Source organism: Lagenorhynchus albirostris, chromosome 15, assembly GCF_949774975.1.
Source record: "Lagenorhynchus albirostris chromosome 15, mLagAlb1.1, whole genome shotgun sequence".
NCBI lineage: Eukaryota > Metazoa > Chordata > Mammalia > Artiodactyla > Delphinidae > Lagenorhynchus > Lagenorhynchus albirostris.
This window is the reverse complement of record NC_083109.1, coordinates 40657145-40682112: the sequence shown is the minus strand read 5'-3', so window position 1 is coordinate 40682112 and position 24968 is coordinate 40657145. Positions and strand designations below refer to the sequence as shown.

Sequence of the window (24968 nt, the reverse complement as noted above, 5' to 3'; positions counted from 1 at the left end):
CCAATGGATACATTTTTATAGGAAGGTAATGAGAAGCCTTGTTTTCCCTGCTGACCCATCAGATTCATCATGGAGTCTTCCTCAACAGAGAGAGGAAGGTCCTAAAAGGATTGGATTCTAGTCCATCCCAGTAGCAATGTCTGCCTCTGCTTCCAGAGATACTTTGATTCCTGATCAACCCCATTGAGTCTATGAACCTCCTAATAAGTTTCTTTGGCTTAAGTCAATCATATTGGGTTTCTGTTGTTTACAAACAAAGAAGCCTCCTTTACTCCCACAGTGCCTTCTTATGTAGTGCCTACCATGTGGCCTTGTAATTTTTGGTAAACATGTTTGTCTCCACCAGGCTAAGACACAATATCTAGCATTGTGTCTAACACATGGTGAGTATCATCAGTTCATACCTATTAAATGAATGAGTAAAATTATGAATGACAGAGAACAAGTTGTCTCCAGCTTTCCTTCTTCTCATTAATATCTGAAACAAGCAAGTGGGCCATTTTTGTTCTAAAGATTTGCTTATAGTCATTATGAACAAGAGGATTCTGCACGAATTCCACAATGGCAAGTGACAGGAATTAAGAAATAGACTTGATTAGAGAATTTTACAACTGAAGTATGAGCAGGAGAAGGCATAGATTCCCATTTCTCCCACCATCTCACAGAAAGGTAATCTGGGTCCAAGTATTTCTGGACATATGCAAGGTCTACCTACTACACTGTACTTTGAGTACAATCATGAGAAAATGACTTTGTCAGACGTGAGCTACCTGGGCATCCAGCTGCCTGGGAAAGTCAGATGTCCAGCACCTGGAAACCTTGCGGGGCCATGGGAAATTTCAGTGCCTCTTGCTTTTCGAAGGTAGCCACTGATCTGATCAGAAACTGAGTTTGGGGCATCCTTTCTCACAGGGAGAAGGGACAGCTTGTTTTCCTTGTGATTTGGAGTTGGCATCAGTATTAGTTTGCTATGGCTGCCATAACAAAATACCATAGGCAAGGTGGCTTACACAGCAGAAATTTATTTTCTCACAGTTCTGGAGGCTGGAAGTCCATGATCAAGGTGTTTGCAGGGTTGGTTTCATTCTAAGGCTTCTTTCCTTGGCTTACAAAGGGTCACCTTCTCAATGTGTCCTTACATGATCTTTTTCTGTGCCCACATGCTCCTGGTGTTTCTTCTGCTTATAAGGACACCTGTCATATTGGATTAGGGCCCCAACCTAATGGCCTCATTTAATCACTTCTTTAAAGACCTCATCTCCAAATACGGTTACATTCTGAGGTACTGGGGGTTGGGACTTCAATATATGAATTTTGAAGGACACAATTCAGCCCATAACAGTCCCCAAGTTAGATAGGGAGTAATGATAATAAGACTGCAGAAGTAATAAAGTATCTAGAACTCTCTACAAATTATATCTCTGACAAACACTGAAATACAAACTCATCTAGTTGGATCACTTTCCACAATTTACTGCTGCCTTAAATACTTCTCTAGCACACCTATTCGCCCTTTTATTCCTGATGCTCATCCCCACCACTTCTCAGTCACCTTAGAGCCCCTACCAGTACAAAACAGTTGGCCATTCAAAGGACTTCAGAGTCATGAAGGTCTTTTACATCAACTTCAGAATGGTCTCCTCAAATCCACAAATCATTTCCTGACTGTAATTTTCCCCAAATTTTGAAATCATTAAACCATAAAAAGAAAATCAAAGTGTTGTCAAGATAACTTTTTCTGATAATTGAGCCTTCTTGTGTTAAAGAAAACTTGTATTTTAATACATTTGGAAAACCAAAAAGAAAATTACACGTAAAGGTAAAAGGCATGGCTAGAAATCTGTAGTGGTAAATCATTTCTCATATGTATATGGATGCAGAGTCAACCTTTCAAAATTTATTCTCACTCTTTGAAAGCATGTTAATAGGAGCAATTGCTATTCCAAACACAGATGAGTAGATTTTTCCCATTATTTTTCCTCTTTAATCATAAGTATAGGTAATATACAACCCAAAGCAGAAGTTAGACACAAAACTTGTCTGGTGTTACTAAATTGATTGGATAACTTGAAGCATTCAAAATAGTTGTAAACTGGCTTTTAAGTTTGTTGTGTTTGGGTTTGTTATTTAATTTACAAAAGAAAGTGCACAACTCTGATATCTTGTCAGGAAGAAGAAAAACAAGAACCACTTTAAAAGTTCTTTGTTGTCTTGTTAATGAGGCATCAAATCCCAGAATGCCTCTCCTTTAAAATGACTTCAGCAATCTTCAGAAAGAAAAACGGAGCTGGAGGAATCAGGCTCCCAAACTTCAGACTATACTACAAAGCTACAGTGCCAGACAGTATGGTACTGGCACAAAAATAGAAATATAGATCAATGGAACAGGATAGAAAGCCCAGAGATAAACCCACGCACATATGGTCACCTTATTTTTGATAAAAGAGGCAAGAATATACAATGGAGACAAGGCAGCCTCTTCAATAAGTGGTGCTGGGAAAACTGGAGAGCTACTTGTAAAAGAATGAAATTAGAACACTCCTTAACACCATACACAAAAATAAACTCCAAATGGATTAAAGACCTAAATGTAAGGCCAGACACTATAAAAATAGTAGAGGAAAACATAGGAAGAACACTCTATGACATACATCACAGCAAGATCCTTTTTGACCCACCTCCTAGAGAAATGGAAATAAAAACAAAAATAAACAAATGGGACCTAATGAAACTTCAAAGCTTTTGCACAGCAAAGGAAACCATAAACAAGAAGAAAAGACAACCCTCAGAATGGGAGAAAATATTTGCAAATGAAGCAACTGACAAAGGACTAACCTCCAAAATTTACAAGCAGCTCATGCAACTCAATATCAAAAAAAACAAACAACCCCAATCCAAAAATGGGCAGAAGAGCTAAATAGACATTTCTCCAAAGAAGATATACAGATTGCTGACAAACACATGAAAGAATGCTAAACATCACTAATCATTAGAGAAATGCAAATCAAAACTGCAATGAGGTATCACCTCACACCAGTCAGAATGGCCATCATCAAAAAATCTACAAACAATAAATGCTGGAGAGGGTGTGGAGAAAAGGGAACCCTCTTGCACTATTGGTGGAAATGTAAATTGATATAGCCACTATGGAGAACAGTATGGAGGTTCCTTAAAAACCTAAAAACAGAACTCCCATATGACCCAGCAATCCCACTACTGGACATACACCCTGAGAAAACCATAATTCAAAAAGAGTCATGTACCACAATGTTCATTGCAGCTCTATTTACAATAGCCAGGACATGGAAGCAACCTAAGTGTCCATTAACAGATGAATGGATAAAGAAAATGTGGCACATATATACAATGCGATATTGCACAGCCATAAAAAGAAATGAAATTGAGTTACTTATAGTGAGTTGGATGGACCTAGAGTCTGTCGTACAGAGTGAAGTAAGTCAGAAAGAGAAAATCAAATATTGTATGCTAACACATATATATGGAATCCAAAAATTAAAAAAGGTTCTGAAGAACCTAGGGGCAGGACAGGAATAAAGACACAGACGTAGAGAATGGACTTGAGGACACAGGGAGGGGGAAGGGTAAGCTGGGACGAAAGTGAGAGAGTGACATGGACTTATATATACTACCAAACATAAAATAGCTAGTGGGAAGCAGCCACATAGCACAGGGAGATTAGCTTGGTGCTTTGTGACCACCTAGAGGGGTGGGAGGGAGACACAAGAGGGAGGAGATATGGAGACATATGTATAGCTGATTCACTTTGTTATAAAGCAGAAACTAACAAACCATTGTAAAGCAATTATACTCCAATAACGATGTTAAAAAAATAATAAAATAAAATGACTTCAGATGTGGTTCACCTAATCAGAGGTTTCAGTGAGTGTCATAATGGACTTCAAGAGGCACTGTGATACTATGGAGGGGTGTGTGTGTGTGTGTGTGTGTGTTTGTGTGTATGTGAGTGTGTGTGTGTGTTGGGGTGGGGGCTCTAAAGCAGACTCTCCTTCTAACCAGCTTTCCCCATCTGTAAACTGGTGATATGTTTTGAAAATTGTGAATTGTTATATAAATGTTTTAAAATATTATTATTGTAGCAGGTAAATTCCTGTTTCCTTATTTTCCTTAAATGCTATAAAATTTACTCTGAGTCTCCATCACAAGGCAAATTATTATTGATACTCTCTCTGTGTGTCTTCTCCAAGGTCCAAAGTGTGTCTTGGCACACGTACTCTGCCCTCTTATTCCTGATGCTCATCCCCAACAGTTCTCAGGCTAGAAAGGTCTGAGAAAGGTTCTGGGGAGGAGGGGGGAGCCTTGGGCAGAGCAAAATTTTCAGGGAGATTCTCTCTTCCAATCCTAGGTACACAATGGTCATCTTGGAGATGCCCATTGCTCATGAAATCTTAAGGTTCAGACAAGGGATCTGAGAGCTGAGAGCCTGGTGTCTAAGATCCAACCTGTAGAATACACCAGGCAACCCCTTCCCTTAGAGGCCTTGCTTCCTGTCTTCTGCTTACAGGACTTTGTACCCTCTTCCCACACCGGGAACACCTCTCTCCCTCCTACCATCAGAAACATCTGTCTGTCTCCTCTACCCTCCAAGACCTTTCACAAAAGAGAGGAAGAGAGTACTTTTGTAGGCAGCTTCTACCATCTGACCAAAGGTGAGGTGATCTTGAAATGCAGAAGTTAGAAAATGAGAGAGAACCCCAAACTAATATTCCAGCACATTATTTTTAAAATATAAAACACAAAAATGATGCTATTTGTCCTTGTTCATCCATATACAGTAAAAAAGCAAACAAAGAAAATTTTCACAGATGAAGGAGACCGGCTTTTTAAGATGGGCATCAAGATCCTCCAGCAGTCTAAAAGCCGAAAACAAAAAGCAGAGTAAGTCCATCCAGCTACTTAAGCCAAGTTCAATTTCCAGGTTGAGAAAAAGGAACAATCCAAAATCTAATTTGTCATTAAAAGCTTACTGGTATAACAAGTAAGCTTATTTGTCTGTAAGCTTTTGTTTTTAAAAGGATCAAATGGTGTTTAAAGAATCCTACAAATTATCCAGCCTACAAATGGAAGGACTATGTGTGAAATTGCGGTCCCTACACATTAAATGAAAGGCAGAATGAAGGCACCGATCTGAGCATTCAGGCAAAAATATTCTGTTTTGGCTTTAATTGATTCAAATGAAATAAAACATGTATTATTTGAATTAGAGAAGTTATTGTTTTAGAATGCTTTATTCTGCCTAACAGCATTTGTACATCACTTTATGGTTTTCAGAGCACTTTCGTGCATGTGACGTTATTTTATCCCCAGAACAGACTTATGAGTTAAGAAGGGTTTCATTTTTCCCCCTTTAAAAAGTTGAGAACAGAGATTCAAGGATGTTAAAGTGAAGTGATCACAAATGCACAGCTGGGAGGTGACCAAGCCGTGGCCACATGGTCTCACACCATGTCCATTGTTTCTCTTTTCACTTATCTATTTTGTCTAAATGGGAGGCAGAAATATCTTCTCCCCCCAGGAGAGGGGCACAACTTGAGGTCCTATCAACTCTCTAGTTAAAACCTTGGGATCACACTCTGGCTCTGTCATTACTGGTGTGATCCTGAGCAAGTTACTTAACTGCTTCGTGCCCTGGATAATGCAATCAAGCTCTTAGAACAGTGTCCTTAGTAATAAGGAGATAAGTGTTTGCTATTTTTATCTCTAGTCCTCTAAATGGTAAGTGGAAGGTGTGGAAGAGAAGAAGGCAAGTGTGTCTTGAACCATAATAGAAAGAATGGACTCTGAGCCCTCGACAAGGAGACTTCTTTTGTTTTCACACAAATTAGGCATACTAGCCCTACGGGAAGCATCCCAGAGCTGTGGTAACCAGCCCGAGGCAGGCAGGCGCAGAGTCCATGAATTCTTTCTGAAAACTCAAAGACTTTGAGAAGAGCATAAGAGTGTAGAGGATGAGGGTGGGGGTGGGGCACTCAACTGTGAACCTGGTTATAAAAACATCACAACGTCCATTTTTCAAGGTCCTTCTTTGTGTTAATGTTGTAGGCATTTATGTGTGGGATATTACTCATTGCTCACGATGATACTGTAAGACATAAATTATTATCCCCAGATTATGGAGGAGGAAATGGAAGGTCAAAAAGATTCTGATTTTTCCAGTGACAAGAAGAAGGAAGTAAGGGATTTGGTCCTCTCTCTAGGGAAAGTTAAATTAGAAGCTCTTTATAAGAGCAAAGGAAACCATTCTTAGCAAAACTCAAGGCTGATGCTGAGCATTCCTGGGGGCTCTCATGATGAGGATGGAGTTAAATCAGACCCCAAGCTACAATCCAGCCTGATGGGGAAGTCAGCTCACTCAGGTGCCAATGAGTATATGAGTAAGGATAGGATTTCTCAAGCTGGCCAGGCTAGATGAGAGAACAATGGGAAGGGCTGTTCCCTGAGATTTCAGACTAGCTCTGCCTATAGCCTGTGAACCCAAGATGAGGGGCTCCATCAAGTCCAAGGAAAGCCTAGATTCAGCCTGATGGGACAAAACCACTCTTAGAAGGTTCTGCTTAACCTTCATGCGTGCCTTCCTTTCTGGCTTCAAGGATGGGGAGAAAACCCAGCCCTTCAGTGCAGGACCATCCAGTAGTGCAGGAACCTTCATGCCTACCTGGTGTCATTCAATCTCAGGTTATTCTTTCCCAGTCTATCCTTCTCCAGTCCTTGCCCAAGAATCCGAGAAGAACAGCTTCTTTCTGTAGCAGCATAGATACATGAGAGGGTACATGAATCTGAGTCTCCTGACCCTTCAGCATGTGTAGCAGTGGAGACCTGAAACCAAATATGTTCATAACAAAAGACCCTAGGAGTTTATGGGCAAGATGGGTGAAATTCCTTCAGTTTTCAGGATAGTCTGCTCTCCACTGAAGCCAGTTACATCTAATACAGCCATCTTTAAGATTCTGGTCACACCAAAGAGGAATCATACCCCTCCTATTCATCTTCTACCCTACCCCCTCCTTGCTTCACCGCTTCTCAGATGAGGGTAGCAGGAGTTAGAGGGGCTAGTAGAATTTTTGGCTCATCCACACCCACATCTTGGTCTAATTCATTTATTCAGTCTCTTCATATATAGGAAAGGAAAATTGTTGAACAAGTCAGTGCTGTTGGAAGTACAGATGTTAAGCAAGCATATGTCAGGGAAACACAAACTTGTCTGAAGGAGTCAAGAAACCTCTATGACATCCCAGGTTAACTGTCATTAAGAATTACTCCCCATCAGTGAAGAAGCTGTGAAGATAAGCTGCTGCCCCACACCAAGTTTCTGATGTGTCCTAGAGATACATTTAGCCTCCTCCTTCCCCAGCACCCAACCGAGCATCCAATGCCAGATCCTTTACAGACAATCCGGATACCTAACTGAACTTTCTTTTGGAGATCTGCCCCTGCAGCCCAGTTTCTCCTACTTTTTCACTCTTGGGGATTGCAGTCCAGATCTTAATCCCACAAACTTTACCAACACCTTTCTCCTGCCCTTGGTCCTGCTTCTGGTATTCCATATATCACCTTGGACTTTCCTGACAGGGGACCCCTCCGTCAGAATCAAAGACACCTAGAGGGGTTGGTTTTGCAAACTTTTGCTGCCCCCTGAGACCAGTGACTGGATATATTGCTGGCCCCTGTAGCCCATCTCAGGTTTCTCTGCCCTGGACCATGTCGGTGCCCTTCTAGTCCCAGCAGACTATGTGGTTGCAGCAGCAAGCCATGCAACAGAAGAGCTCCCAGGAGTCTGTATCCTGTTGCCATGCCCATCCCCTGATGCCAGACATTTGAATTCATTGACCTTTGAGACCTTCTATTTTATTATTTGCCTTCTGGTCCCCAGAACCTCCGCTTGCTTTGACCATGGCTAATTTCTTGCTTGACCTCCTGGCTTCTTTTTGTCCCACTGGGGTCTACTCTCTGTTTGCCATCCAGGACCCTAATGCGTACCTGGATGTCACTCATCCTGGCCTTTTTGGCTCCAGCTTCTGACCAAGAGCAGCTTATTCTAGCAACAGCATGGCTAGGGGTATATAAAGCTGAGTCTCCTGATCCTTCTGAATTGGCAGCTGTGGTAGATTTGTGTGTTTGTTCCGGTATTTGAGTCAAGGTCACAGGCTTGACTGATCTTACTGCTACCAAAAAGGAAGTTAGAAGTGTAAAAATAAATCCCCAAAGCACTCTCTATCTCCAACACAAGTTTTGACCTTGCAAGTCTCTCCATCATTACTTGCTACACAGATCAGGTCCAGGTGACTTCTGACTAGGACTCATAAAATGCGCTGTGAGGCAATCCTCTGGCATCTGTATTGGTAATCACTAAACTTTACGTGATTTACCCACTAATTATAGGAGAAAAAGTACCATGCTATAAAACTTTAGAATCTATGCAATAGTCCTAGTAATAATAATAGCTAAATTTATTGAGTGCTTACTCTGTATCAGGCAGTATGCCAGGCATTTCACATGGATTATCTCATTGAATCTTCCCAGCAACCCTATGAAGTAAGTGCTTTTATTATCCCCATTCCATAGATGAGAGAGGCACAGAGAAGTCAAGTAACTTGCCCAAAGCTCTCAAACTAAATTAGTGGTAGAGCCAGGATTTGAACCCAGGCATTCAGACTCTAGAGCCCTAAAAACCATTAAGGTTTTGTTTGGTTATTGTTTTCCCACACAGTCTGTCTTTGCTGTGCTGAATAATATGTTCTGTTTTAGAAATTTATCTTGGAATATAAAGGAACAGTTCTCATGATAGTAACTTCCAAGATGACATTCCAGTTTTGATTATTTTTAGTTGATTTTGATTATATTGTTATGTATTTCAGAGTTCATTTTATAAATCAAATACTCATAATTAATGGGAGTTGCCGTGGGAGAGTTCACTATTTTAAGACAAGTGCCCCAATTTTTCACTTTTCTTGGTCTATAAGCTTGAAGCATGATATAGCCTCAATATTTCTACTTTTCAGCAGCTTCATTATTTGTCAGATATATTTGAAATTGTAATCTTAGTCTGACCTAGGGCTGAAAAAAATCTACTGGTCTAGAAATGTAATGGACTTTAGCCAAACTGTATTGTTAGTAGCAACATCAACCAGGTCCTACTTGTTAGAGAGAAGCAGTATGAAGGAGGGAGCAACAATTTTCATTTTTGATAATCACACTTCTAACTTCGTATTCTTCAAACAGAGCCTACAAACTCTTTGCTAAAGCGTCTGACATGGGAAACTTGAAAGCTATGGAGAAAATGGCTGATGCTTTGCTATTTGGAAATTTTGGCATGCAAAACATAACAGCAGCTATCCAATTATACGAGTCCTTGGCTAAAGAAGGATCATATAAAGCCCAAAACGTGAGTTTTGAAAGAAAATTAAACTTTAAATAGCTATGTCCTGAAATAATTATAGGCAAATAACATGTGAGAGGAGTTGAGCCTCTACTGCATGAGCCCAGGCCTAGGAAAGTTACTGTAATGCGCTGAGTGTAATGTTCCGTCAGGGCAAGAACGAGCAGGAGTCCGGGGCAAATTCTTCTAGCTCTTGAGTGACTTTCAGGAATGGAGCAGAGCTGCTCTCTAATCCACCTTCCCACCATCCATGTCCATGTGTGTGTTTCGAAACAATGTGAGAACTCTGAACCCCTAACATAGTTAAATTTTATATAAAATATATTCACCTATGCAAAGAAATATGGAACTAAATCTCCTACCTTAGGATGCCTGGTTTTTACACTTCAAGTATTTTATAAGCTATATATATTTCCTTTTCTATTTTAATATGTGTATTTCACTTTATTCCAAGAATAACATAAGCATTTCATAGAAAATCTGGAAAACAGGAAAAAAAAAAAAAAAGCCCTTCACAAGCCAACCATCCTGACTCAACTACTGTTAGGACTGTTTTGTATTTCTGTTTGGCATCTTCCTCTGTGCATCTTTCTTTTAAAAATATCATCATAATCACATGTATTATGATTATGATGTATCATTTTGTTTCTGGCTGCTTTCACTTAATGCTATAGCAAAAGTATGTTTTCATGTTGCTGGTCGCGCTTTTTTTTTTTTAGATGTTGGGGGTAGGAGTTTTAGTAATTTATTTATTTATTTTTGCTGTGTTGGGTCTTTGTTTCAGTGCAAGGGCTTTCTCTAGTTGTGGCAAGCGGGGGCCACTCTTCATCGCAGTGCGCGGGCCTCTCACTATCGTGGCCTCTCTTGTTGTGGAGCACAAGCTCCAGACACGCAGGCTCAGTAGTTGTGGCTCACGGGCCTAGTTGCTCCGCAGCATGTGGGATCTTCCCAGACCAGGGCTCGAACCCGTGTCCCCTGCATTAGCAGGCAGATTCTCAACCACTGCGCCACCAAGGAAGCCCTTTGCTGGTCTTCTTAATGAAAACATTTCTTTCTGATCACAAAAGAAATTTATGCTGATTACAAGAAAAACCGGCGAATTCAGAAATTATGAGGAAGACACTAAAAGTTGTCTAAAATCTTTTCCCATAGATCATTTTTGTTTCCATCCAGTAAAGTGTAGAAGCTAAGCTTTGGAGTCAGGCAGATCTAAGTTCAAATGCACTCTACCACTTACTTATTGGATAACTACTTAACAAAACCCTTTCCCCTTCTTCTGCATGAGAATTTGACCTTTGGTTCACTCTCTACTTCTGTTTCCCTGGTAATATGATAGGAGTGAAATGTTAACTATGTTTCTAGATAGTATTGCTTATTGTTGAAATGACCTCTACTTGGTAAACTACCTTTGGACTGGGAGAAACTGTCATGAACTATAAATACCTGATGGTGGTGATGATTCTTACCGGGATCCTGGACACTATGCCTATGGAGTTGTTACAGGGGGAATATGAGGCTTTTATGTCAGGTTGCCTGTTGCACCACCCAATGTGCAACAGGGGATCTCATCCCCTTGTGTCTGAGTCAGCTGAGGGACCAAAGATGAGGGCTGCTGGAGGACTATGTGACCTGCTGCAAGGACTCCCACGGAAAGGAGGCCTGATGCTGCCCTGCTGGCAAACTGTGATTCCTGTGCTACATCTACCTGAAGAAACTGGTGGCATGTGTAGCCTGTGGGAGTCTTGTGAGTCTGCATATTCATTTGAACCAGAAGTTGGACAAGAGGAACTCTAATGGGTGGGATAACCTCTCTAACTTTCACCTGTAGAGTTAGGATAATGATAAAACACCAGGTTCTATGTCTATCTGGTTCACTGCTATATCTCTAAAAATTTAGTGCAGTGCCTGGGACAAAGAATATTAGTTGAATGCTGAATTAATTCATGATGAATGAATTAATGGAGTTGTGAGGATTAAAATAATGTGTGAAGGCACTTAATTCCATACCTGGAACTTTATAATCATTCATCATAAAAGATATAAATGCAATTATTACTCTTACTATTATTCTTCCAGAATTTTTCCTATAAGTTATGTAGAAAATATTTTACAAAAATGAGACATACTTTAATTGCTGTTTCTTAATCTGCTCTTTACTCACTTAATAATACATCAGAGATATCTTTCCCTGTGAATATATCCCATATTTGGTTAATCAAAAATATAAAGTTCCAAAACAGACCAAATGTTACCATCATGACCACCACAACAAATAATGTCACCTAATTCCTTTCTAAACTAGTGAATATGTGCTTTTTCTGTTAGTGGGTATATTAATTAATTAATTAAGTCAACAGTTGTTTCTTGGACACTTACTATGTACCACAGATAATCCTGTTGATGGGGAGAAAAAGATCAATGGGCCAAAGTCCTTATGGGCCAATCTGAAATATAAACAAATATATAAATATGTTTATATAAATATGTTTATATAAATATAAACAAAAATATAAACAAATAATTTCAGCATAATTTAGGTGGACTAGAATTAAGGTGTGTATAAAGTGCACAGAAAAGGGTCTGACTGGTTTTGCCTGAGGCAGGTAGGGAAGGCTACAAGGAAGAAGCGACATTTGCTCCCAGTCTAGAATATTGGATACAGGCAACATGAAGGATTTGTCTATATTTGAATAAAGTATTTGATGCAAGGGTCAAAGTACTATTTTCAGAAAAAAAAATTCCAAATTAACATAATTGATACATAAAACATATGGATTTTAAAGCTGAAGTCAGAGTTTCACTCCACATACTCTAGTTAGAATGTTCTATCGCATGGCCCCAGACCTCCTGTCTATTTATGTGTGTTTGGTCTCAAGAGGACAAGAAGACAAAATGTGGGTGAGGACAGACTTATCACCTGAAAGGCTGACATTGACCTGATATGCAAAATTCAGCCACACTGTTTATTGAAATGCTACAACAGTGGTTGGAAAAAGTCTCTGCCCCAAGCTCCTCTTATGCTCTTCCTGACAACCTGAACACCCGTATTCTTCACTTGGACTTCCCCCTCCTCCCTTCAGCTCCCCGTGATCTTCCAGCCAAAGTGTCATCTGGATGGGCAGGGAGCTTACAGGACCCTGTTCCAGTGCTACAGCTGGATTCTATTCTGAAATTAACTATCATCCCTGTCATCACTATAGGAAAATCTGTTTCTGATAGAAAGTCCTCTTGCAGTTGAATTATCTCCTGATACAAAGAACAATTAAAGATATTCCATGGTACAAACAATGCTTTGTTTGATGGCTGGTTGCTGCGACAAGGCTGGCCACGTGCCATATTGATCACAGCTCTTTAACAGGACTGGCCAGGTGACCACCTTTCTTCTCAGGCTGTTTGTGCCAGCCTGATACAGGAATCCAGCTGCACTGGTAGGAAATATTGCTGGGAACTGCAAGGACAATGTAGCAACAGAAATGTGGCTGAACAAGCTGAAATGTATACTGAGAATGATAATGAAAGAGAGTGAGAGAGAGAGACCTAAAGATAGAGAGAAAATGAGAATGAAGACACCTATCTCTGGGGGAAAAGGGTAAGAACAATCGGAAATACTGAAATGTTATAGATGGGAGAAGCCTGGAGTGCCAGAGGGCTAGTAGAGACCTGATTTAACAAAGAAAACAAAAAAGATATGAACTCAGATTCATGCAGGCATTGAGGGGGTGGGGGAAGAAATGCAGTTTCAGGCTATGTATAAAAGGAAAGCTGGATGGAGGAAAAGAGGCATACTTATTTCTTTTCATGCACCTTGAATGGTTCATCACAAAAAATCCAAATAAACTAAAAGAAATCCTGATAAGGGCAATAAAAACAAATAAGATTGTGAACAGACTCCATTGAATTGATTTGCAAAGAATCTGTACCTTCCAAATAATGAAAACTATTCACTAATGGTGTAGTCTTCATGAAAATGGTGAAAATTGAGGAAAGAACAAACAAAAAAAAGCCATATTTTAGAGGATGTCATAAGATATTGTAGTATACCAGCTGGAGGTAGATAAATTATATATTTTTTATTTCTCTGATCCTCATTTAAGGAAGCAGAGATTCAGAATCAGAAAGACTCATTCTTTTCTTGATACTGATGAACTGTTTCAATAGAAAATTTGTCTGTTAATTTGCCAAATAAGAAGGTAGGGTTTAAACCTCATTTGCTTTGAGAATCAAGAAATGGATCATAAATGGCTAACTAATAAGAACCTGCTGTATAAAAGAATAAATAAAATAAAATTTAAAAATTAAAAAAAAATGGATCATTCACATTGTATCACCTTAAAATTAACTTAATCACTGTAATGATTATTAGCACTGTGCTACTACTGAAAAAAATCATTTTTAGTATCAAATACTCGCTTTGATAATTCTAGGATTACCTGTGTAGAGCATTTCTTTTTGACGTTAATCATCTTTTTGTATTAAGGGTGCAAAAAGGATCTGAGTTTTCCATCAGGGTTGATTCACACTTCTGTTTGGCATGCAATTTGAGCTAAAAGTAATGACTACAGATGCTTTCAAGCCCCGTACAACAATTATAATAATTAAATGCTTAATTTTTTTCTCTTTTAATAATTCCTTATATAAAGAGAAAAAGGAGGAGCATTTAATTTTTAAGTTGTTATTATGGAACCTGAGTAATTTGCTTTGAAATATACTAAAATATCCTGCACACTTAACTCTTTCCACTCAAATCCCAGTGACTATAACACAGCACAATGGTTGAGTTCAGGGTCTTATAAACAAATTTAATTTGCAGAGCTTGACATTTTAAAACCACTGAAAGTATCATTGATGTCATCACTATAGTGTAGCTTCTCTTCAAACCACAGCATTTTTTTTCTGGATTAAGATTTAATCATTCTAGGGCTTCCCTGGTGGCACAGTGGTTAAGAATCCGCCTGCCAATGCAGGGGACACGGGTTCGAGCCCTGGTCCGGGAAGGTCCCACATGCTGCAGAGCAACTAAGCCCATGCGCCACAACTACTGAGCCTGCACTCTAGAGCCTGCGAGCCACAACTACTGAGTCCGCGTGCCACAACTACTGAAGCCCACGCACCTAGAGCCCGTGCTCTGCAACAAGAGAAGCCACCGCAATGAGAAGCCCACGCACGGCAACAAAGAGTAGCTCCCGCTCGCCGCAACTAGAGAAAAGCCCGTGTGCAGCACAAAGACCCAACACAGCCAAAAATAAAATTAATTAAAAAAAAGATTTAATCATTCTATAATCCATTTCATTTCACCTCAGCCTTATCTCAGAAAAAACCAAAGACCAAAAACTGACTACTGTAAAGCTGTTAGTTAACAATGCCTAAGTGTAAAGAAACAGGACAGCCCTGACTATAATTGGCATATTTACTACATGACAGCCCATAACATCTTTTGTCTTCCTGCCTGCCATGCTTTAAGCAGTGGGGGGGAAAAAAAAAAAAAGTTAAGCCCTCCAGAGAATTAATTCAAGATCATCCATTGTTATTTTTCTGCTAAAGAGAGAGGAAGCATTCTCTTTGAGTTGATTTATTTGAGGCTGGGAAAATCATGGTTTTAGCCCTTTATAGAATGAGTTTTATACAGAGAAAGCTCTCCATCCCAATCACAGGATGGAAATTAACTCCCACACAATCCACTACACAACTTCACGACCTCACAATCTTCTCCAAGAGAATCAGGCCAAAAAGTGTGGTAGGCTCTGCACAAAATGATACACTGTTGGTGAAAGCATCTTATAATACAAGCTCAACTGAATAGAACATATCTTCATTTTCTTATATAAAGGTCAGTATATTTGTATATTATCAAAGTTTCTACATAAACAAGATTCTAAATGGAGCAGAATCAAAAATTGCTAAGAGTTGCAAGAAAAATAAATTATTTAGCCAATAATACTGGCTAAAGGTATTTTTACAAGGAGCCAATTTAGCCATTTAAAATATAACTACAAGGGTTAGAGGAGTACCAGGATTCCACTTTCCATTTGTAATAACAGCCTTCATGATCAACTTTCCTGAAAAGGGAGCCTTTGAGACTAAAGAGGAATTGGCAGAATCTTAGATATTTTTTTAGTTTATGGATTAAGTAGATTACAAATTATAAACCACATGTTAGAGCTATTATGCTTTTAAGAACTGAACTCTGCAGTCAATTCCCTAGTTTAAAAAGTAAGATTGTTCTTTATCCTTGAAATTTTAATAAAAAGTTTAAGAAATTATTCATTTTCTGTTTTGATGGAATTATCAGACCTTGTTGTATCTTGACTTTAGGGAGACATTTAACAAAGTCTTGCATCATGTTCTCATGAGCTAGATGAAAAAGTAGAAACGTGGGCTTTGATAATGGTAAATAAAAAGTATAGACTAATAGGTTGATGCCAAGGTGAAAGCAAGTCTGGTAATCTGCCTCAGGACGCTGCCTATGACCCTGTGCTCTTCAAATATTCCATCAGCTATTAAGCTGAATGGCTAATACAAAATTGTTTTTAATTTGAAGCATAGAAAGAAAGGCATATTACCCATGATTTGCATAAGAGTGTAGAATGAACTTGTAAAAATGGTGATAGGAATAATAAAGCTACAAATGAGTAGCAACTTGAAAATATTAGGAACACCAAAACAGACTATTACAATTATGTTCTGACAAAAAATAGTGTTATGACTCTATTGAGAAGAGGAGGAAGGAGAAAAAATAAAGTGATGTAGATGACCTAAATCATCATCTATCATCTAGCAAATCTATAGCTAATGTGCAAAATACATAAATTAACAGCAAGTAGTAGCAACTTATCAGGAGTCCTAATGGTGGTAATTATTAGAAGAAAACAACTAAAATAATTAAAAGTGGTTATCTCTGAGGAGACAAATAAGGAGTAGCCTAGAAAGGAGCAGGACATTGATATTTGTATTTTAAGCCCTCAGAAATATTGGAATTTTAATTTTTAATACATATACATCTCTTAATTTGATAACAAATATATAAAAAGTTAAATTTAGATATTAACTCTCCCCCCCAAAAGGAATTATGCTTAACAACAGAAGTCCTCTCCCACTGAAAAGAAAGCAGAATCTTTGGAAAGTGTCAAATTCTGGGTATGGGGCAAGAAATATACAAGATGATGTTGAAACATCTTATCCTACTTGATGGCAAGGACACTGTAAGAAAATACTAGGATTGAGAATTCCCTGGTGGTCCAGTGATTAAGACTTGGCACTTTCACTGCGGTGGCCTGGATTCAATCCCTGGTCCGGCAGCTCAAACAAGCATGAATTACTAAAGATGGAACAATTGAGCACGAAGATGAATAATGACCACAATGGACTGAAATTACCTCAAATGTACTTAAATCCATTAGTTCATAATGATACTTAGAAACAACACTCTTTTTTTTTAACTTATTTTTTTTATATTTATTTTTGGCTGTGTTGGGTCTTCGTTTCTGTGCGAGGGCTTTCTCCACTTGCGGCAAGCAGGGGCCACTCTTCATCGTGGTGTGCGGGCCTCTCACTACCGCGGCCTCTCTTGTTGCGGAGCACAGGCTCCAGACGCGCAGGCTCAGTAGTTGTGGCTCACGGGTCTAGTTGCTCCACAGCATGTGGGATCCTCCTGGACCAGGGCTCGAGCCCGTGTCCCCTGCATTGACAGGCATATTCTCAACCACTGCGCCACCAGGGAAGCCCAGAACAACACTCTTTAATCACTTTGGAGGATGTTAGAGAACCAACTCTCATTATTTTGAAAACTGATAAACAGACAGGTTCAAACATTTATTGACTATTCTTCACAAACTATATCTCAGAATATAGGAGACCAAAGAAAGTTTTTCTTTATAAAATTATTCCAGCTAATAAATAAGGAAGGAAAGACAGAATTAGAATGGTATCTTTTTGCCACCCCTAATAAGTCAATGGACCTATGCAGTGGTCATTACTGGCTGCTAACATCACAAAGTAGAGACAAGAAACTATATACCTCCTGATGGAAATACATAACACTTCCTATGAGACAGTCTTGCCAAACACATTACACCTAAGTTTGATCAAGCCTCTAAATCTGACTGCCAGCCTGTAGAAAATACAGTATTGTGATCAACAAAATCCAGGCTAAGTATAACTCTATAGGAGAAGTGACTGGTTTTTTCAACAACGAAAAATTACAAGGAGAAAAGAGATGGATAAGAAACTTAGATATTAAAAAAGACTTGAGACTTCCCACTCAGTTGCAATGTATTGGCCATATCTGGATCCCAATTCAAACAAACCGTTAAAAAAAGAAAAGAAAAAGTTAAAAGAAAAATAAAGAACATTTATAAGGCAGTTGGGTAGATATAGACACTGACTAATGATATTAACAAATTTATATTAATGTTTTCAGTGAATAATGATATTATGATTTTGTTTTTTAAAGGTTCTTTCTTTTAGAGGCACATACTGAAATATTTACAGATGAAATATATATTGTCCAAGATTTACTTCAAAATAAGCTGGATGGCCAGAGAAAATCAGTGTGGATATCAGTGAAGGCAGATTGGGCAAATTGACAATGGATAATGATTGGGTGATGGATCATGGGTTCTTTATATTTCTTTATTTACTTTTTCATATTCGAAGAATACACAGATGGAATAGGTGTTAGACTTGAAGATTAATAACTAAGAGGAAGTGGAATATCTCCACACCCTTCTGGTTTTTGTTGAGCAGTATGGCATTTTCCCCCCAAAATGGCCACAGTAATATTTCCAGTCCACATGCTATTTCAGACCCCTAATCAACATCATCAAAAAGTAGAGTCTACTTTCCATTTGCTTGTATGCAGGTGGGCTTGTGGCTACTTCAAACAATAGAGTTTGCTGTAAGTATTGCTACATCACTTTGAAGGCTAAGTCATAAAAAGGATATAGCTCTGCCTGGCTCCCTCTCTCTCAGGATGCTCACTCCTGGAACCCAGCTACCATGCTGTGAGGAAGCTCATACAATAGGAGAGGCCACATATTGCTGTTCTGGCCATTAGTCTCTGCTAAGGTCTCAACAAACAGCTAGAATCAACTGCCAGACGTGTGAGTGAAACAGCATTCAGATTATTGCATCCCTAGCCTTTGAGTCTTCCAACTAAGACCCCCATATCATGGATCAGAGAAAAGCCATCCCCACTCTACCTTGACCAAATTCCTGACCCACTGAACCCTTAGCATAATAAATGGTCATTTTATGCCACCAAGTTTCCGGTTAATTTTTTACACAGCCATAGTAACTGGAACAAAGACACAAACATTCAGAATTTAAAGGGCAGATTGTACTTTTCTCAGAAGCACCTGATGCCTTGGCATCCTTGTTGAAAATCACTTGACCATATATATGACGGTTTATTCTGGTCTCTCTACACTGTTCCATTGCTCTATATGTCTGTCTTTATGCCAGTACTACAGGGTTTTGAATTACTGTAGGCATCTAGCTTTGGGGTTTTTTCCCTCAAGACAGATCAACTATTTTGTGAGTTTCCATATGAGATTTTATATAAATTTTAGGATGGTTGTTTCTATTTGTGCAAAAATGACATTGAGACTTTGATAGAGGTTGCACTGAATCTGTAATCTCTCTGGGTACATTCTAACAATATTAGGTCTTCCAGTACATAAGCATAGGGTATTTTCCATTTATTTATGTCTTTTTAAATTTTTTTCAGCATTGTTTTATAGTTTTCAGTGTACAAGTCTTTCACCTCCTTGGTTAGTTTATTCCTAAGTATTTATTCTTTTTGATGCTATTGTAAAATGGACAGTTAAATTCCTTTTCTAAATGTTGATTGTTAATGTATAGAAAAGCTATTCGTTTTTTGTGTTGATTTTGTATCCTGCAACTTTGCTGAATTTATTAGTTTTAGCAGATTTTTGTGAAATCATTAGGGTTTTCTACATATAAGATTATGTCATTTGTGAACAAAGTTTATTTTACTTATCCTTTCCAATTTAGAGGTCTTTTTTTTTTTTTCTTGCCTAACCCCTCTAGCTAGAATTTCCAGTACCATGTTGAATAGCAGTGATGAGAGTACATCTCCTTGCCTTGTTCCTAATCTTAAAGGGAAAGCTTTCAGTTTTTCACCATTACATATGATATTTGCTATGGGCTTTTTATACATGGTAATTATTATGCTGAAGTAATTTTCCTCTATTCCTAATTTGTTTAGTGTTTTTATTATAAAAAGGTGTTGAATTATGTCAAATGCTCTTTCTGCATCAATTGAAATGCTCATATTTTTCTCTTTGATTTTGTCAATGTGGTACAGTAGGCCCTTGGGATCCATAGGGGATCGGTTCCAGGACACTCCTACTGATACCAGAAATCCACATATGGTCACATACATTATATTGGGTGGGACAAAATGTGCCTTCAGTTTTCTAAGTAAAAATAAAACACACATTTTTCATTTTCACCAAGAACTTTACTGAAAAACGTATTCACCCTTTTGTTCCACTACCTTCTGTCATTTTTCATAATTCCATCTTCCCAAAATATTTTTAACATCTTTTTGAGACCATAATTGCTTTACAATGGTGTCTTAGTTTCTGCTCTATAACAAAGTGAATCAGCTATACATATACATATATCCCCATATCTTCTCCCTCTTGCGTCTGCCTCCCACCCTTCCTATTCCACCCCTCTAGGTGGATAAAAAGCACCGAGCTGCTCTCCCTGTGCTAAGTGGCTGCTTCCCACTAGCTATCTATTTTACATTTGGTAGTGTATATATGTCCATGCCACTCTCTCACTTCGTCCCAGCTTACCATTCCCCTTCCCTGTCTGCTCAAGTCATTCTCTACGTCTGCGTCTTTATTCCTGTCCTGTCCCTAGGTTCTTGAGAACCATTTTTTTTCTTTTCTAAGATACCATATATATGGTTAGCATATGGTATTTGTTTTTCTCTTTCTGACTTACTTCACTCTGTATGACACACTCTAGGTCCATCCACCTCACTACAAAAAACTCAATTTTGTTTCTTTTTATGGCTGAGTAATATTCCATTGTATATATGTGCCACATCTTCTTTATCCATTCATCTGTTGATGAACACTTAGGTTGCTTCCATGTCCTGGCTTTTTAAAAAATGAACATTGTGGTACATGAATCTTTTTGAGTTATGGTTTTCTCAGGGTATATGCCCGGTAGTGGGATCGCTGGGTCATATGGGAGGTCTATTTTTAGATTTTAAGGAACCTCCATACTGTTCTCCATAGTGGCTGTATCAATTTACATTCCCACCAACAGTGCAAGAGGATTCCTTTTTCTCCACACCCTCTCCAGCACTTATTGTTTGTAGATTTTTTGATGATGGCCATTCTGACTGGTGTGAGGTGATACCTCATTGTAGTTTTGATTTGCATTTCTCTAATGATTAGTGATGTTGAGCATTCTTTCATGTGTTTGTTGAAATCTGTATATCGTCTTTGGAGAAATGTCTGTTTAGGTCTTCTGCCCATTTCTGGATTGGGTTGTTTGTTTTTTTGATATTGAGCTGCATGAGTTGCCTGTATATTTTGGAGGTTAATCCTTTGTCAGTTGCTTCGTTTGCACATATTTTCTCCCATTCTGAGGGTTGTCTTTTGGTCTTGTTTATGGTTTTCTTTCCTGTGCAAAAGCTTTTAAGTTTCATTAGGTCCCATTTGTTTATTTTTGTTTTTATTTCCATTTCTCTAGGAGGTGGGTCAAAAAGGATCTTGCTGTGATTTATGTCATAGAGTGTTCTGCCTATGTTTTCCTCTAAGAGGTTTATAGTGTCTGGCCTTACATTTAGGTCTTTAATCCATTTGGAGTTTATTTTTCTGTATGGTGTTAGGGAGTGTTCTAATTTCATTCTTTTAAATGTAGCTATCCAGTTTTCCCAGCACGACTTATTGAACAGGTTGTCATTTCTCCATTGTATATTCTTGCCTCCTTTATCAAAAATAAGCTGACCATATGTGTGTGGGTTTATCTCTGGGCTTTCTATCCTGTTCCATTTATCTATATTTCTGTTTTTGTGACAGTACCATACTGTCTTGATTACTGTAGCTTTGTAGTATAGTCTGAAGTCTGGGAGACTGATTCCTCCAGCTCCATTTTTCTTTCTCAAGATTGCTCTGGCAGGCTTCCCTGGTGGCGCGGTGGTTGGGGGTCCGCCTGCCGATGCAGGGGACACGGGTTCGTGTCCCGGTCTGGGAACATCCCACATGCCATGGAGTGGCTGGGCCCATGAGCCATGGCCGCTGAGCCTGCGCGTGTGGAGCCTGTGCTCTGCAGCGGGAGAGGCCACAACAGTGAGAGGCCCGTATACCGCAAAAAAAAAAAAAAAAAAAAAAGGATTGCTTTGGCTATTCGGGGTCTTTTGTGTTTCCATACAATTTGTGAAATTTTTTGTTCTAGTTCAATGAAAAATGCCATTGGTAGTTTGGTAGGGATTGCTTTGGGATGTATAGTCATTTTCACAATGTTGATTCTTCCAATCCAAGAACATGGTTTATCTCTCTGTCTGTTTGTATCATCTTTAATTTCTCTCATCAGTGTCTTACAGTTTTCTGCATACAGGTCTTTTCTCCCCTTATGTAGGTTTATTCCTAGGTATTTTATTATTTTTGTTGCAGTGGTAAATGGGAGTATTTCTTTAATTTCTCTTTCAGATTTTTCATCATTAGTGTATAGGAATGCAAGAGATTTCTGTGCATTAGCTTTGTATCCTGCTACTTTACATATTCATTGATTAGCTCTAGTAGCTTTCTGGTAGCATCTTTGGGATTCTCTATGTATAGTATCATGTCATCTGCAAACAGTGACAGTTTTACTTCTTTTTTTCTAATTTGGATTCCTGTTATTTCTTTTTCTTCTCTGAGTGCTGTGGCTAAAACTTCCAAAACTATGTTGAATAATAGTGGTGAGTGGACATCCTTGTCTTGTTCCTGATCTTAGTGGAAATGGTTTCAGTTTTTCACCATTGAGAAAAATGCTGGCTGTGGGTTTGTCATATATGGCTTTTATTATGTTGAGGTAAGTTCCCTCTATGCCTAGTTTCTGGAGGGTATTTATCATAAATGGGTGTTGAATTTGTCAATAGCTTTTTCTGCATCTATTGAGATGATCAAATGGTTTTTCTCCTTCAATTTGTTAATATGCTTTATCACATTGACTGTTTTGTGTATATTGAAGAATCCTTGCATTCTTGGGATATCCTCACTTGAACATGGTGTATGATCCTTCTAATGTGCTGTTGGATTCTGTTTGCTAGTTTTTTGTTGAGGAATTTTGAATCTATGTTCATCAGTGATATTGGTCTGTAGTTTTCTTTTTTGGGACATCTTTGTCTGGTTTTGGTATTAGGGTGATGGTGGCCTCGTAGAATGAGTTTGGAAGTGTTCCTCCCTCTGCTATATTTTGGAAGAGTTTGAGAAGGATAGGTGTTACCTCTTCCCTAAATGTTTGATAGAATTTGCCTGTGAAGCCCTCTGGTCCTGGGCTTTTGTTTGTTGGAAAATTTTTAATCACAGTTTCAATTTCAGTGCTTGTATTTGGTCTGTTTATATTTTCTATTTCTTCCTGTTTCAGTTTTGGAAGGTTATGCTTTTCTAAGTGTTTGTCCATTCCTTCCAGGTTGTCCCTTTTATTGGCATATAGTTGCCTGTAGTAATCTCTCATGATCCTTTGTATTTCTGCAGTGTCAGTTGTTACTTCTCCTTTTTCATTTCTAATTCTGTTGACTTGAGTCTTCTCCCTTTTTTTTCCTTGATGAGTCTGGCTAGTGGTTTATCAATTTTGTTTATCTTCTCAAAGACCCAGCTTTTAGTTTTATTGATCTTAGGTACTGTTTCCTTCATTTCTTTTTCACTTATTTCTGATCTGATCTTTATGATTTCTTTCCTTCTGCTAACTTTGGGGTTTTCTTTCTCTAATTGCTTTAGGTGTAAGGTTAGGTTGTTTATTTGAGATGTTTCTTGTTTCTCGTGGTAGGATTATATTGCCATAAACTTCCCTCTTAAACCTGCTTTTGCTGCATCCCATATGTTCTGGGTGGTCGTGATTTCATTGTCATTTGTTTCTAGGTATTTTTTGATTTCCTATTTGATTTCTTCAGTGGTCTCTTGGTTATTTAGTAGTGTATTGTTAGGCCTCCATGTGTTTGTATTTTTAACACATATTTTCCTGTAATTGATATCTAGTCTTATAGCGTTGCGGTTGGAAAAGATACTTGATATGATTTCAAATTTACCAAGGCTTGATTTGTGACCCAAGATATGGTCTATCCTGGAGAATGTTCCATGAGCACTTGAGAAGAAAGTGTATTCTGTTGTTTTGGGATGGAATGTCCTATTAATATCAATTAAGTCCACCTTGTTTAATGTATCAGCTAAAGCTTGTGTTTCCTTATTTATTTTCATTTTGAATGATCTGTCCATTGGTGAAAGTGGGGTGTTAAAGTCCCCTACTATGATTGTGTTACTGTCGATTTCCCCTTTTATGGCTGTTAGCATTTGCCTTATGTATTGAGGTGTTCCTATGTTGGGTGCATAAATATTTACAATTGTTATATCTTCTTCTTGGACTGATCCCTTGATCATTATGTAGTGTCCTTCTTTGTCTCTTCTAATAGTCTTTATTTTAAAGTCTATTTTGCCTGATATGAGAATTGCTACTCCAGCTTTCTTTTGATTTCCATTTGCATTCAATATCTTTTTCTAACCCCTCACTTTCAGTCTGTATGTGTCCCTAGGTCTGAAGTGGGTCTCTTGTAGACAGCATATATTACAGGTCTTGTTTTTGTATCCACTCAGCCAGTCTATGTCTTTTGGTTGGAGCATTTAATCCATTTACATTTAAGGTAATTATTGATATGTATGTTCCTATTACCATTTTCTTAATTGTTTGGGGTTTATTATTGTAGGTCTTTTCCTTCTCTTGTGTTTCCTGCCTAGAGAAGTTCCTTTAGCATTTGTTGTAAAGCTGGTTTGGTGGTGCTGAATTCTCTTAGCTTTTGCTTGTCTGTAAAGGTTTTAATTTCTCCGTCAAATCTGAATGAGATCCTTGCTGGGTAGAGTAATCTTGGTTGTAGGATTTTCCCTTTCATCAATTTAAATATGTCCTGCCACTCCCTTCTGGCTTGCAGAGTTTCTGCTGAAAGATCTGCTGTTAACCTTATGGGGATTCCCTTGTATGTTATTTGTTGCTTTTCCCTTGCTGCTTTTAATATTTTTGCTTTGTATTTAATTTTTGTTAGTTTGATTCATATGTGTCTTGGCATGTTTCTCCTTGGATTTATCCTGTATGGGACTCTCTGTGCTTCCTGGACTTGATTGTTTCCTTTTCCATATTAGGGAAGTTTTCAACTATATTCCCTTCAAATATTTTCTCAGTCCCTTTCTTTTTGTCTTCTTCTTCTGGGACCCCTATAATTCGAATGTTGGTGCATTTAATGTTGTCCCAGAGGTCTCTGAGACTGTCCTCAATTCTTTTCATTCTTTTTGCTTTATTCTGCTCTGTGGTAGTTATTTCC

General features: G+C 38.5%; 1 protein-coding gene across 1 annotated transcript in view; it reads left to right on the top strand.

Annotated features, from left to right (window-relative positions):
* The first annotated feature begins 4867 nt into the window (after positions 1–4867).
* The window catches only part of SEL1L2 (SEL1L2 adaptor subunit of SYVN1 ubiquitin ligase), a 61059-nt gene continuing 40958 nt past the window's right edge, over positions 4868–24968 (top strand). Inside the window, exons 1-2 of the mRNA XM_060123425.1 lie at positions 4868–4917; positions 9259–9421. Coding sequence (XP_059979408.1) covers positions 4868–4917; positions 9259–9421 — 213 coding nt within the window. The remainder of the gene's footprint in view (positions 4918–9258; positions 9422–24968) is intronic.